At 42.3% G+C, this 16,557-nt stretch overlaps 1 protein-coding gene across 1 annotated transcript in view; it reads right to left on the bottom strand.

Moving 5' to 3' along the window:
* The window catches only part of IQSEC1 (IQ motif and Sec7 domain ArfGEF 1), a 695,018-nt gene extending 688,062 nt beyond the window's left edge, over positions 1–6,956 (bottom strand). Inside the window, exon 1 of the mRNA XM_069206623.1 lies at positions 6,800–6,956. Coding sequence (XP_069062724.1) covers positions 6,800–6,822 — 23 coding nt within the window. The 5' untranslated portion in view covers positions 6,823–6,956. The remainder of the gene's footprint in view (positions 1–6,799) is intronic.
* Positions 6,957–16,557: the final 9,601 nt, after the last annotated feature.

The raw sequence follows: 16,557 nt of genomic DNA, 5'->3' as shown, positions 1-16,557 counted from the left end.
CGCACCTTAAACAGTAGGTATGTTACTATTGTTGTGCTAAATACTTGAGACGGTAAGAGACCACAGCAAGTCAGCACTCCACACTCCCTGCTAACAAACGCATAACAAGCACCAGCAGACACCTACTGAAGTTGTTTGCTACCTCCAGCGACTCACTACCACCTTTTACATATCAAATCCTGTTGGGTGACGAGCAATGTTGGCTCAGTTAAGACCTAGACATCTCAATAAATGTATATCTTAGGTGTATTAACTAATATCACGCGACTTGACATGACAAAACACAATTACTGCATCTAAGTCACATGTAAATTTATTCCACTCTGCATACCATGTCACTTTTGTTTACCAATACAAAAACTCGCATATTAGAAGATATAGTGGCAATTAGAGCAATCAGTCGTTCAGACATTCAATAGAACAAAACATAGGTTGAGGAGGGATGTGATCACCAAAGAGATGGTGGGAGATGTACAGAGAAAGACAGAGTGAGAATCAAGGCTATCCCTGGAGAATGGCAAGTCACAGGATCAGCTGGCGTTTCATAGATCGTAAAATGGGCTCCCAGTCAATTCTGTTCGATATTGATTCTCGATTCAATATTTCGATTTGGCGACGCCAAACAGTACAGCCGCAATAGCCATATCTCAGGCGTTAGAAACAAAATTTGGACTGGTGCTTTGACATTTCATCATAAAAAATTATGCCTGCAATCAAATGCACGGGGTTGGCATATTAAAAGCATATGCACGCGTGACCTGGCGTGTACATGCCCCATCTCATTCATCTCGTGGCAACTGTTTTTTATATAGTTTGCTCTCTGCTAAAGGGACTACCTGTTATTCACAAACATACGCACTGAAAACTAAGGACAGGCGGCTACATTATGCATTATATCCCTCCCAAAAAATATTTAGAGAAAAGGGCATTGCGCGCACAAGAGTGACACAAAACACCCACGTTTGGCTTTGAGGACCACCGAGAAGCGAGGGAAGCAGGCGCTGCGTCTACATAAACAGCGCACCCCGCCACAGCAAGGATGGAGGAGATCCAAACCATTTATGCTGTAGCAAAACACTGTCATCCGTCACTGCCTGCATCCCAAATGCTCCAATCAGCATGCCCCGATTCCCACGAGCGACAACGCGCCAGGCAAGAATGCATAAAGATGAGAAATCTGGCATTATCTTGGAAATGTGAGCCTGGGGCGCCAAAGGAAATTACTGTCTTATACCGAAGGAAATTAGAGTGCAGTGCTAGGTACTGGAAGAGCACTGATAAGGTATTAGTAAGCAGGTTCTGCTCAAGCTCTGTATTAAAGCAAAGCTTCCTTCACATAGGAAGCAATGCAGGGAGGCCATTTACCGACGCTTGCTTTCTTTCTGTTGTTCTTCGAGCCTCTCTTAATTACCACCTTCCTAATTGCTTTTAGTTCACCCATCCTTCTTTTATTCTTTTTCTTTATTTGTGATTAAATCACGATCTACCCACCACGAACGATTCGAGCTGTTATTTAGGTTACCATTATGCTTCTCAAACATGTAAATAGCCAGGTTTGGTAACTATCTCTTAAATAAGTCACCTTCTTTGAGGCAGTTTGGCCTTCCCTTTCTCTTTTGGAGGGAGGAAGAGTCATTCATTATTTTTTCTTATCCTTGATATATTTTGTAATAATGATTTTACGAGCTGGTTATTCGTGTTTTTAATAACTGCTCTTTGACTTGATTTCATAATAAAAATAAAATGGTTTTCTAACAATATCAGCAGTGTTTATTGGTGTTCTAGACATTAACAAGTTTTTGGGAAATGTGTTAAACTTTTATATTTACCTTTTACAGACTCATTTCTTTATATGATATAATAGGAAAGAATGGTAGAGATGATGTGCATTCCCCTGGGTTGCATGACATCGATAAATAATTAATGTATACTTGGTTATATATACTTGGATTCATGGCACGTTGGTAGTAGCTATTCTGGTCATGATACTTCGACAGTTCAAAACTCAGTATTGTTGTAGAACACTATATGGGGACATACTCTGGAAGGCACCTTGCAATCCTGTGCTGAGTGACTCTTTAGATTGTCATCTTGTTGCGATGAAAGCAGTAAACTTGACTGTGATCACTTTGTTAAACCCAGACATCTATCAAAAGGAGCAAGTTCCCTGTTCACTTGGACAAGGAATGGCTGCTCCGCTGGTGTGAGTACGTGAGGGGGGAGGGCTTGGGGCGGGAGGTGCAGAGGGTGAGTTTGAAGGGATAGATGTCTATTTGCCATCTTGGCTTCTTCAAATGTAATGACTTTGTCACAGTAGGGCCATCCTGGTGGGCAGGATGGCATAGTGCTCTAGAGGTCATGAGCCCGAATTCCTGCAAAGTCAACTCAGAATTTTGTGGTAAGTAAAATCAGTAACAATAAAGTGAGTAAATTAAGGGACAGTTTAAGAGAAAATGACGGTGCGTGTTGCTGCACCAAATTTGGCAGCGTTGCGCACCGTCATTTTCAAAATGCAGGGATGCGCCGTATTTACAATAATACAGCACACGCCTGTGTTTCCCCCTGCGCAGGCGCTAAAGTTACGGCTGCGAACCAACACAACCACCCTTGCACCATAGTGCAAGGATGGCTGCATTGAGGGAGAGATTTTTTTTGTGCAGGAAGGGAGGGGGAGATTGTTTTTGTGCAGGAAGGGGCACCTTCCTCCACAAAAACAATCAGCAAGGGTGATTTGCTCCTTCCATGTGTGCTGCAAAATGCTGCACACATAGAAAGGGCAAAAAAGGGAGGAGAAATAAAGCATTTCTTCTCGCTGTGCCACTCTAATGCCACGCCTGGTGTGGCTTTAGATTTTGGCTGTGCCTCAGGTTTACGAAAACTCGTAAATCTGGGGCATCGTCACAATGCAATGGGTGCTGCTGTGGCACGCCCACAGCAACACCCATTTCAGGCCCCTTCCACGCAAAGAAGTGCTGTGAAGGGGCCGTATTTACAAGGTTGCGTTAAGCCATAAAAAGTGGCTTAACAACACCTTGTAAATACGGTGCAGTGCATAGCGCCACTGGTGGCACTAGGGGCTCTTAAATATGCCCCTAATTGTTGTTGTTTAATACGCTTAGAAAAGGTAGATGGGTGGTATGGGGCTCTATGTTAAAATAAATTATTAATATACCTTGAAGCAACACTTCCTTTAAGGATATTTTTACAAACGGGTCTTTTAAAGTATGATTTTTACTGCAAGTGTGTAAACATAAAGCATTAGCGAATTGCTTCTCCAACAATCGAGAGGAGCGTTCAGAGGAATCAGCACTGAAAAGAGGATCCTGACGATAAACGTCGAAGGCGAAGTATGCTAATTAACAATTTGCCACATCAACATACTAGCACATTGCAGGTGATGAACGTAAAATCAAGCACAGAGCATGTAACATGAGGCAGTTAGAAAATAATATACCGTTTAATCACCAGAGACATTTCACAAGCAGCGGAGTAATGGCAGACTGAGCATCTTCATACACATAATGGCTGCTGGGAAAACAGACTGAGCTATAAAACAGGACCCAGATCCCACAGTAAATAGTAATGAAACAGTGGATTCCAACTGGAATCAGTCAGCCCTGCCTTGGTGTACATGTCCGCGGATCTGCCTGCTTGACTGACTGTCTCCCTGCCTTCCGAACTGTCTATCTATCTATCTATCTATCTATCTATCTATCTATCTATCTATCTATCTATCTATCTATCTATCTATCTATCTATCTATCTATCTATCTATCTATCTATCTATCTATCTATCTATCTATCTATCCTTTTAGCCTGCCTTTCTGCTTGTCTATCTATCTATCTATCTATCTATCTATCTATCTATCTATCTATCTATCTATCTATCTATCTATCTATCTATCTATCTATCTATCTATCTATCTATCTATCTATCTATCTATCTATCTATCTATCTAGCTATCTATCTATCTATCTATCTATCTATCTATCTATCTATCTATCTATCTATCTATCTATCTATCTATCTATCTATCTATCTATCTATCTACCTACCTACCTACCTACCTGTATGTCCCCCCGCCTGCCTGTCAATATATATAGCACATCGATGCCATCAATGTGCTTATCTGTTAATCAGTCTTTCTGTTTGCCTAACCTTGTTTATACGTTAACAGTCTGGCTTGCTACTTGTTCAAGTCTATCTAACTTTCTTTTCCATAGTCTCTGCATTTCTCCATCACGTTGACCCCTTCTAAATTATCCATTTGTCCCTCGGTGTTTATATAACTGGCATTCTTTGAATCAGTCCGGTTATGTCCGTCTATCTACTTCTTAATCTATATGCCTACATTTCATTACTTATTGCTCCTTCACTTAATACCATCTCTAAATATGCATTTAGGTATTTTAAATACATTTTTATAAATAAATAATACATTAAAACATTACCGTAAGACTGATTTGTTTATATGATATATTTACATCACAACATTGTATGATTATCTGTATGTATTTCTCAGCACCACACTGCTGGAGTTACATTTATATATATATACAAATTCTCCACGTTTTTTTCTCTACATTTTTTGGATTGTTGCAAAATATTTGGGATGAAGAACACGAGGCAAAATTAGACCATCTAGTCATTGAAGTTGTGTCTTATTAGATATCAATGATAATCAATAGATTGGTTTCCAGATTTGATAACACAATATTATTATTTTCTCTGGTGAACTGTTGGTGCTTTCGTACATATGATTTTTTAGAACTGCTGCTTCTCGAGTCCTGTTATTGGGATGCTATTCATGACTTCAGTTGATTCTCTAATTTTGATATTAGTGTATTATGTAGGCTTCTGGTGAGTTGTTGGCTCTCCATATCTGATATTGGCTTATGCCTCATTACTCCATTGAAGTACAAGATCTCCATATCTTTAGTTAATATATTACTAATGGCATTGGTGAATGGTGGATTCTTCAGATCTGAAATTGGCAAATTAAGTATAGCGCCAATGAGTTGAGTGTTATTCATATATACTGACTTCAGTGCACTGGGCGTTCTCTAGATCTGATCTTGGAATACTACTTAGGGCTCAGGTTAGAAGAGGATTCTCCATATCTGATGTTGACATTTTATGTATGGCTTTGGTGAGTTGTGGAATCTCAATCTGAATTTAGCATTTTACCTACAACTTGAATGAGATCAGGATTTTCAAGATATTATTGACATGCAATTTATGGGTCTGGTGAAGTAAATAAAGTAATTCATATAGCAGAGAAGCAATGCATGATGAAGGTGGGCATTGTGTAAAGAATATTCCTGCAGGAAAGACATTCTAAAAGAGTCATGATGGACCCTGCCCCAGCTCTTCGTGTTGATGTTAGCTCAATAACATTCCTCAGACGAGTCCCTTCTTCGCATCCAGACAGCACCTAGACAGAGCGTGTATGTAGGAATGCAGTATAAAGTCAGATTCATCTATCCCATTGAAAGGAATGATGCTCTCGTAAAACTAAGCTGTCATCCACTAATTGAAGATATCACCACCAACTCATGTGTCAGCAAGGACATCCCCCCTGGACCGCACGTGTAGGTGCCATGTGACAGCACAGTAGTACACTAAGAGAACAGAGTGTCCCTAGCCTTTTGTGTGGAAAGGAAAGGAATGATCATATACATGCCACCCCTCAATTTGGTTCCTCTGCAAGCAAAGTGGAATTCTTCCTTTTTACACATTGCTGTGAGACCATCCCCAAAACCTCTAGCTTCACAGTGCTATTTATCACCACAGATCAAAGTCTCATGTCCTAAATGTCAGATGTATCATTTTTCAGTCTAGAAGGATACCTTCGGAAACCGTTCTGTTCAACCTGTTACGAACCCAACTCTCGCTCCTCCCCTCCCTATACACAGCAATCCATCCTCTCCAGCAAATAATGTGACCAGTGGTACGTGAAACCTCTGGGAAGTAATAGACAAGATCACAGACAACCATAAATGAAATAATGCTTAGAAGCTGGAAGTGCAGAGAGCAAATACTGCACAAATGTGGCGCTATCCACTGTTGGCGGAGGCGCACCTGTGCAGAACCAAAAATCCTTCTTCCCTCCTTATTCACGGTAGGTCAGTGCTTCCAAGGCTGCTTCGGACGGTTTGATGTCATGTATCGCACTCCCCGATCACCCCCTCCCAAACCTCTCAAGACAGTCTGAGACCACATATACAAACAGTCCCATTCTCTGATGTCACAAATCCCCTGGCCAGCCGGCACAACCTTTACCCCTAGCAGTCAGCCAGCATCCTTGTCAAATGTGACAGTGTGTACCCAGTGGTGCCAGGCTGCGCGTCTAGAAGGGCGATTCAGTTCGCGCGTCCTGAGAAGGCAGCCCTCACCCTGAATACAAACGCGGTCAGAGCGGGCACATTACGCAGGCTCCTGCGGGTCAAAAATGGCAAATGCATCCTACAGTCACGGGCAGCGCAATATTACAAACAGATGTTAGTTTTCAACTAAGCTCGGCCAGGGCAATTCATAACAAACCAGATCGTGCTGCCTGAAGCAGCCCTGCCTTTCTGTAGCTGATATTACAGCCCTAGATCTGAAGTTAGACTAATATAAACATGCTCTCAAAAACAGAAGCCTCCAGCCGTGACATTAATATTTAATCATGAAAAATGTCATATTTATGTATATTTTCCACAGTAATGTTCGTGTCAACAACGATGTCCGCAATGGACGTAGACAAAATCAAATGCACTATAGACACCCAGAGACACAGGGGAAAATGGTACTTACAAATAGCATCTTCGGCAAGCCATCCTTCTGGGGGGTCAGTGGGTTGTGTCTGCGCAGCCGGAGCAGGGCAGGTCGTTTCTATAAGCAGCGACGACAGTCCCAAAAATCGCACTCACAGCCTCCTCATGCTCATTCAAGCTTGATCACAGAGGAGCAGCACAGACAAGCCAGCCTGTGATGCAATCAGCATCAAGCTCTGCACACGATGAACCCACAGGCGCTGGGGGGTTATGCATCCAAGAGCAAAATGTCTCTCAGAGGAGGCAGGTTACTAGACGTGCAAGCTGCCTGGGGCACGCCCAACCGCTTCGACACCGCTCGCTGCTCGCTGATCATATTTTGGGCGAACGTGCATTTGGCATGCATCGATTTCTATCATCTGTATGAAATCTCTGATTTAATAAATGAATGAAAATGTAGTAGAATTCACCATCTCTCTGTCAGCATCATAGTACAGTCCAAGGCAGGGGGAAGTGATTGGCCTTTTTATCTCCTTGGCAACAGCAGCATCTGTGAAGGCGCATAGTATTCCCTCTTCCCTGCAAAGTCACACACTATGATATGAACTGATACAATCCTCGGAATAATTAGCAGTATAGGAAACAACAGGAGAAATTCCAGGTTGATTTTAGAGCCGGCCTCCAAGGGGATGCGTTTCTGTATTTAAAAGCATTTTCTCCGAATCCTTTCATGTGGCTCTGGCGCTTTGGAATAATGCAATGCAGTTTGGGAAAACAGGTAATAAGCTGCAGCAACAATGTGCTGGATTTAAAAGCTTTTGTCTATGTCTATGTATGCAACTGTCTTTATTGAACAGCTATGCATAGTTGCACTGTGTTCATAAAAAAATAATATTTTTTATAAATACACGTGAAACCCCCGAATCGGACAACTACAACAACATTATTTGAGACTTCAATATCTGGCAAATCTGAATTCTTTATTAAAAGAGCTAATTAAGAAAGTATTTGTAAATGTCAGGTGCCACATCTACAACCCCAGCCATTTCTTGGGCGAGAATGTAACGCCCAACCTAATTTTTAATCTCGAACTGCAAACATTGGGTGTCATGTCGTATAATACCATCAAAACAGACTTTTGTAAAAGGAGACATTATTTGCTGATTTAATACTATATATATTCTTATGACACGAAAGTGCATATTATTTGGTACACACATGCTCATATTGACTCAGCAGGCGTTATGCGAGAAGCATGAATGTAAGACAATGGATCAGATGTACTAAGATAGGATACGTAATAAGGAGTTGAAATTTGAGCACCACCTTTTTGCAGATCCCACCGTATTTTACGAACCAACCTATGTAATAATTGGTTGGTTCACAAAATACTAATACACTGTGGGTCACAATTTGACTACCTTATGAATGTTAATTGTGATCCAAAGGGATTGTGGCATGTTGGGATCAGCAGACCATCATGTCAGTGAATGCTTAAAGCAATACATATTTTTTTTAATGCAGCCCGTTTTACTCAAAAAGTAACATTGTTAAAAACACTTAGTGGAACGCAGAGGTCCCATGGACCAGTGGCTACCCTAAAAAAAGTTTTTTGACAATTCACAAAAGGGAAGGGGTAGGAAGGTTCACCCAATTATCGATAAGCTCATTTCATATGATCAGTTGTTAATATAAATGTAAAAGGCTGAATTGTTAGTTCGTTGAGAAAAACCTAGGTTATTGAACTGTGCAAATACAGAAATAGAGAATGATCCAATATGCATTTTGTACTGTGATTCAATTCTGAATATACAGATCTACCTAATGGAATCAACATCTTACTAATGTGCATTTAAATACAACAGCCTCCGTCTTGAGCTGCGATAAACCTCACAAACTGGGATGAACCTCCCCGGTGCATTAAACTGCCTCTTTGTTATATCACCCTAGCTGCAGATTACAGTTCTTTTTAAGTCACTTCATGCAACGCAGATAGAGTTAGATGATGCACCCTCAGAACTTGGTTGTAGAAATTGAGAAACTGATAGAGTGTCATTCAAGTGCTTAAGAATTCCATTACTTCATTTTGGCCTGCAGGTTCCCTAGCCAGGTTCCTCTATTTAAACCCAGCTGCACTATCATTCCAAGACATCTTCCATGTGCACCATCAAGGAGTTCACCTTTAAAATCTTCAACAGAGCCCCACTTCAGCCACTGAGCAGGAACACCATTGGGAGACACACATGGCAGCCACCAGTTCACTCACCCGACTCTCTGGCCTTGTACTCCCAGTACTGTGTTCCAAGGGTAACCTGAGCCCCTTTCAACTTATGCCCCCAGACTCCATTTGCCCACCAAGTTGAGTGCTAAAACAGAGCATGACACAATGTAAACAGAGTTTTCCAACATACTGCACAACCCCAAACAGAGTAGCTCCCTCTAGTTCTACACAGTATCACCCAGTGCACAGCAGCTTCACCAATGTAGGCACCCTGGCTAATACTGAAACACATGCAGAAACTGCCAACACCCCTAACCTCACACCAAAAAACAACATACATTTAAGTAGTCTTCCCTTGACCACAAGTGGACGTTGTAGGTAATGCACTGGTGTTGTTGCTCCTGCTTTTTTTGTGCCTGCCCTCCTGCCAGCTGTGGCCTGAAACCTTTACAGCTTTGATGAGACAACTGTGGTGTGCTATCATCTACAAGTCATAGAATTGGGCTAGACCCTCATGTTGATAAGGAACAAATGGACTGACAATGCTGCTAATCCTAAGGCGTAAGACATCGCTTTCCTCTATGTAACGTTTACTGAGGTCATCTTCCCATGACACACACACACAATGGAAAAGTGTGGCACAATGGTTAGAGCAGCAGACCCTGATATAGAGATCTGGCCCGGGACCAGCGTTCAATTCCCACCTCGATGGGTCTTGGGCTCAATTCCTTTGGACCAGATAATTCTCACCTCAGTGCCTAATCGAATTAATGGGTCCCACTCTGGGCAATAGCTTGCTTAATCTCCACAATGGCCCTCTCAGCACTTGGATGCCTGGCTTCACCCTGGGGCTGTCCAGGAGTGGGTGCCTCACAGGGAAAAGCCAGGAGGGGGTTCCAAAGTGGTATGTGTACAGTGCTGTGAAACCCTAACGGGTGAGTAGTGTGCTATACAATTGTGAATTTTACAGAATTGTAACTGTTGGTGATGGACAAAACGAGGCACCTGTGGCTTAGATATTGTTCTTTCTTTGTAATAGTGTCCGGCTGCCTAAAGTCAACTGTGGTCATTTTATATAGTATCCAAACGTCTGGCAGATTGCAGAGGCTTCCCGGCACAATTGGACTGTTTTTTTCTTGAACAAGTGAGTTACCAATGACGTAGACCATTAATTGTGCAGGCTTAATTCAGTGGTCCTAAAGTGAAAATGATCAATCAATAATTACCTGAAAATGTCCTTACCCACTAGCCACATTTGATTTCTAAGAAGGTGTCCCAACTCTGACTGTATAGAGGAAGGAGGCAATTTAATATTATAACTCAAACGATTGTGTCCTCCTGCTCTACTAATAAGCAACACACAGTGCTAAACCAAACTCATCCTAGGTCTCCTAATTCTATTCATATTAGGCCCATTAGGCTTCAATGATAAGCAGTAGATTCTATGACCTATAGTGACCAGTATAAACCTCTCCTTAAAATGTGACAAAATAAAGATAGCTGTTACGGCTATTGTAGATATTCATAAATACAAACATCCATATTTTTTTAGCTGGAAGAAATAGATCTTCCCTTTCCGTTTTTTTCATTCCATATTTCCCTGAAAATGCATGGGTGTGTCCAGGTCTCTATTTGTAGACATTGACAATTAAGTTTCCAATCACAATGCAACGTTCTAATAGGTTATATTGTTCATGTTTCTTTTGAGCTACATCTGTTAAGTCAGAGTGCATTCTGACTTCACTTATAGCCTGATATACTAAACGGGACAAGTTGCCCTTCCCCTATTAGCCCAAACAGAGAAGCTACTCATTGCCAAGAAGGTCTTGTTCTTAAAACTGGGTTACCTTCATTAAACGTCCTTAAGCATTCCAGTGGAAAAATTCTACTTTGTGATCAACACTGAAGTCCAACCCATGCCAGGAAATGGCCTACAAGAGGCACTTTATATTATCTTATTTGATGACCATCAGCGACTTAAAATACTTTTTATTAGACTGGAAAGTAAATATAATACTTCTCAGGTAGGGGCAGAACCTCTTCAATGCCCGCATAACTGCAAAGTATTCTGCCTCCTGCATTGTTTGGTTCTCCTCCCAGTGTGGCTACTATAAGCCACCACATGTTCTTAACCCTTCCTGCAGAGCTGGGAGACAATTACTACAAGCCCATTGTAAGAGGCACTAGTCTGGACAATGAAGGGTTGATGGACTTCCAGCACCTTCTGGAGCACAGCCTCATACATAGCAACTGCTGAAAGCCCTGATGCTAATAATTAGTACAATGTACCTTTTTATTATGCTTTTGGGATGTTTGAATGCATATGGATTCACAATGGAATCACAAAGATTTAGTAGCACCAAATGAGACCCAATGCCATCACTTGGGTCATGGTGGCTAGGATCTCCCAATACATGATGGCTATGATTTTGCCTTGAGAGGTTTTACCTTCCACCATCCACTTTGTTTCCAAGAAAGACCACAAAGCTCTGCTCAGTCTTGATCATTGTTGTAAACCCAACCTTCTTCAGTGTCTGCAGCACCTTTTTTGAGGTATGACACTGAACTCTACTGTATCATCAAGAGGCAATGCAGAAAGCTGCCAGACAATTCAGAACAGGGTTTGCCACCCTCTGAAAGATGTAATGTGCATTCCTTAATCCAAAAGGACTGGCCCAAAACTGGAACATTCCATGTGTAGTGGAGAGTTATGTCTTCTTCTTCACCATAATAGGGGTTAGGCAATTTGCTGGTCAAGTAAAATGTCTTGAAATAGCAAACAGTCCTTAAATTGTCAATGTGATAATACTTTTCATACGCATGTAAGACCACTTCCCTTTTTCTCTAAACTACATGGCTTGATAGACTCTAGGATAAGAACAATCAGTACCCATTTGAACATATCACTTGTTGATGAGCTCTTCCCTGGCATGAAAATTATCTTTTGTTTTATGCATGTGCTGGAGTGCTGGGCCATCAACCTTAGAAGACCAACAACATAGTCAACAACATAACTCGTGGGAGATCTCAAGTTCACAACAATGATTGACAGGAGTGAGATGGCTTCAGCCAGGGTAGCTTAAAACAGCTCCAAGTGGTTTACCTCAACTTCCCTCTGAAGGCAAAAAGGTGAAATGTTAGCAGGATCTCAACCGCCTTCGAAATAGGCCCTTAAAATGTATTTCATTTCGTTGGATGTTTTGTTAAAATGCACAAGCAACCCCTTTGTCTATAGGACTGAGGATGAAACAAGGTGGAGAACTTGTAAGTCAATCTACACCTGTCTTACGTGGTCTTAATGTAAATGGACATGAAATTGGTTCTCCTGTCAGCGATGGCTTCCTTAGAGAAAGTTAACAGGGTAAAGGTTACTGATGGGTACTGCTGTGTGGTATCTCATGGAATGATCCACCACAATGAGAATGTATTTGTTGTCCAAAGTGATAGCCTGGTCCAGGGGACAAAAAACGTCCATCCAGTCTCCCAAGAACTACCAATGCTGCTAGAGAAGTCATTTTGTGACTGCTGGAGTTCTCAGACCTTTGTCAAGTTGGAGGGGTCTGACAAAACTTCTCCACATGTACACCCATACACAAGACAGGCTGAAAGTAGCTGCAGAGAAGTCTCTGAATGTGTCAAAACAGCACATACCATTTGCAGCGCAAAGAGGACATTACCTGTTAGACAATAAACGGAGAGATATTCTCTAATTGCCACCTACACCAGTTCAATTATACCATTTAAATTGCACAGTGATGAGAACCAACTGCGTTGACCAGATGAATGCCTTTTTGTTAAAGGCTGTCCTTCATTACCCATACTGCCATTCCAAAATCTTGTCATTGTCAATAATTGCTTGATGAATCATCATGAGACCATCCTAGTTCTCTACAGGACTCTATTCTTACCATCAATGTACACATTATCCAGGAACTATTGAGTGTTGCTGTGCAACTGGATGATGGTTTTGGAGTCTTTTTATGGATAGTGTGACATTCCTTTTCAGGGTAGGACTTTGGGTCTTAACTGATGTTGTACACCAAGTGCCTTATTAAATAAAGTGTCTTGGGGTGCAAACTGTGTGCGCACCTGCTTTCTACACCCTGGGCGCGTTGGTATTACAGAAGGGGCCGCAGATATGTGCATATTATACTATTATGTAACCTCCTGTTATCGTCTTTTTGAAACGTATATCTAGCCTGGACCCTCAGTGCCCTTTCATTCAGATAAAGTTTCACATCCGCATTGTTTCCCAAAACCTCTGTACACATTTCTGTACAGCTAGATTCGTGCATTCCACATACATGCATACACGCATACATACATACCCACAAACGTACATACATACATTATAGCAACCTACATACATTATAGCAATTTGTACCGCACAACCGCTTGCTAGGGCAGACAGTGGCGAAATGTACTTTCATTTTGCTCATATCCTAGCTCGGTGCCACTCATACCCTGATATTACCTAAGGCAGCGGAGTCTCTTCTGCCCCATTATCAGCAAAAGATGCGATCATCGCGTCCAATAGTTCAGGAACGTTTATAGTGGACCCTCGTGAGAGCTTTGCAGAAGCTATTTTTACTTCTTAAAACTGTTATAGCTACTGGTCTGATTTTACGGCTGTGTTCGCTGATTTCCCCTGGCCTGGCATGTTCCGCAAGTGGCAGCTTCTGCTGCAGGTTTGTGCGGGTTTCAGTGGTTTTCTTTCCTCCAGTAGAAACGAAATTCAAGTTGTATGAATGTAATCGTTTTTAAAAGTAATGTGAGTGCACGTTTAACGAGCTACCCTTTCAAAAGGGTTGACAATACAAACTCATGTTTTATTGTCTCTTGTCGTGCTTTGTGTTATTTCCTCTTTAAGCACAGATGACATGTAATGTTTTCTCACTCAGTGAGGACCTGAGCAATGTAAACACATTACAGATCTGAGTAGTTAGTAAAGTCCCCAATTCAGAAGTGCAGTTGGAAAGACCTCTCTTTAGACTTCTCTTGATCTTCACTCAGGCTTTTCTGCTGACACAACTGTACGCTGGTTCTTTTGCAAGCAGCAGTACCATGCTGCAGTGTTCAACCTGCTCCACCTCATTTTTGAGTTTTGCACAACAGACACCGCTTTATTTGGAGTTTGGTGGACGGGACACTGTCAAAATGTGAAGGATATCCTGTCCTCTATATTACAAGTGCCATAGGCTGTAATGTACTTGTAAATTTATTTGGCATGCTTGTGACGGAGTATCCCATGGAGTATCCCATCTACGCTACTCTAAATTAGACACTTAGATGCTAGTCTGACACAAAGGGCCTCACTCCGAGTCTGGCGGTCCTGGGACCACCAGATTTGCGCTGGCAGTCAGAAAGCCGCCAAAGCAGCAGTCCGGCCTCCATATTAAGACTGTGGCAGAGTTGCCATGGTCTGACTGCCGGCACTGCCAGGTTGCTGCCGGTTGACAGCCTGGTGGTGTCGGCGGTCATAATCTGCCTTGCACCACTGCCCTCTGGATTACGAGTCCCCTTTCCGCCAGCCTTTGCATGGCGGTAGGACCTCCATGTAAAGACTGGCAAAAAGGGGGCATTTGGGCCCCATGGGGTTCCCTGCACTGCCCATGCATGTGGCATGGGCAGTGCATGGGCCCCCACAGACAGTCTGGCCGCACTTTTCTCTGCCCGAATTACAGGCAGTGAAAAGCGGGACGGGTGCTGTTGCACCTGATGCACCGCAACATTGTTGCCGGCTCGATTGCGAGCCAATGTCAATGTTGTGGTGAGTTTCCCACTGCCCGGCCTAGCGGTAAACTTGTAATAGGGCACAGGGAGGGAAGGCCGCATAGGCGGTCATCCCGATGTGGAGGCTGCCCGCAAAAGTTGTAATGAGCCCCAAAATCTCTACTAAAGACAAGAATTCTGTAATGGTTCTACATATCTCCTCTGCTTTTCAATTACTGCATATGGCTAAGGAGCAACAATTAGCAAAAACTTACAAACTACCTATATCTTCTTTTGAATATAATTTTACCTCTTAATCACAGACCTTTCCTGGACATGACACTATCGATTCATGAGTATAAGTTTGGCATCCCACTTACAGTAACTGCCAGTCACAAAATGAAACCTAACTGGTGAGTGTCATATAATTTTGTTCAATAAAAGTGTCTGCCTATTTCCAAATGCCTTGCATCTTCGCTGTCTCACTTTCTTAACAGTCTAACGTATCCATGTGTAGATCAGCTGAAACCAGGCTGACTACTTCACTTGGGATAACCGACAATGTTCTTTATTTTTTGTCATTATTCTGAACACTAGTTGTGCAAACCCACCTCTAAATGATAGAATCTGTCTCCTTTTCACATATTTAGATAGATTAACAAATGAATGCAATACTAATTCAAGATCTATGTGGTAGATCCTATTTATATGAACGGTTCAGAAACGGTTCAGAAAATATTTAGTGTCACTCCAAATCTTCCAAAATATGTTTGAGTAAAAAATATATCCACAGAAGTTTGTCCACCCCCATTGCATTCACATTGTATAAATTCACATGGTGTGTTTAAGCATATAAATGGTGTTATTCCACTATTTAAAAAGCAGGCCAGAGTTGGTTTCCTAAAAGGAGTAATTCATGCTCTACACTTTCTTGCTGCTCTACTATACAGGTGCTGATGCAGTATTCTATTGTAAGTGATTCTAGGCACTATGGGCCTTATTACCAACCTAGCGGTCTTATGACCTCGAGGTTCGCGGTGGCGGTCATACCGCCACCAAAGCGGAGGTCCGACCGCCATATTATGACTGTGGAGGTAGTGCCGCGGTTGGACTGCCAGCACCGCCAGGTTTCCACGTCCCGACGGGCTGGCAGTCCTAACCCATCAGGGCAGCGCCGAACCTGGTATGGGCAGTGCAGGGGCTCCCCTGGCTAGCCCGGTTGCAATGTTCAATGTCTGCTTTGCAGACAGTGAACATTGCGATGAGTGCTGGTGTACCCTACGCACTACAACATTGCTACTGGTTCAATTACGAGCAGGAGACAATGCTGTAGGCCGTTTCCCACTGGGCCAGCAGGCGGAACATCGTAATGGGCCTGGCGGGGAGGCAGCCACAATGGCAGCAACCTCCCCATCAGAATTTCGGCAGACGGGCTTTTCCATCCTCCGAAATCGTAATTAGGCCCTATGTTTGAAAGAGAACAGGTTCTTTCCACTGTAATGCAACCATTTTACACAAAGGGTAAACAACAGGTACTGTAAAGAATATCTATCACAACTATGAGCTATCTAATGTTTGCATAAAAATAAGGTGATAAGAATCCAAATGTAGTTCACTCTTTAGGCACTTCATTGATTGCTTGTACAACAGAGTGAAAGTTAATTACAGAGTGGAATTTAAGTTAAGATCGCATGATTGCATTACCGCACCTTACTTACCACGAGGAAGGATACTTCAGATCAAGAATAATATATCATAACTCTCAGACCAAATCACACAGCTAGAACACCTTCTCCCAGATACAGCTTTACTTTGGAGGCAGAACATTCACCATGCGAGGGCTGTTCTAGAGGATTCCTTTACAG

Source organism: Pleurodeles waltl, chromosome 9 (genome assembly GCF_031143425.1).
Source record: "Pleurodeles waltl isolate 20211129_DDA chromosome 9, aPleWal1.hap1.20221129, whole genome shotgun sequence".
Taxonomy (NCBI): domain Eukaryota; kingdom Metazoa; phylum Chordata; class Amphibia; order Caudata; family Salamandridae; genus Pleurodeles; species Pleurodeles waltl.
Note: the sequence above shows the minus strand (reverse complement) of the source record. Positions and strands in the feature narration are given on the sequence as shown.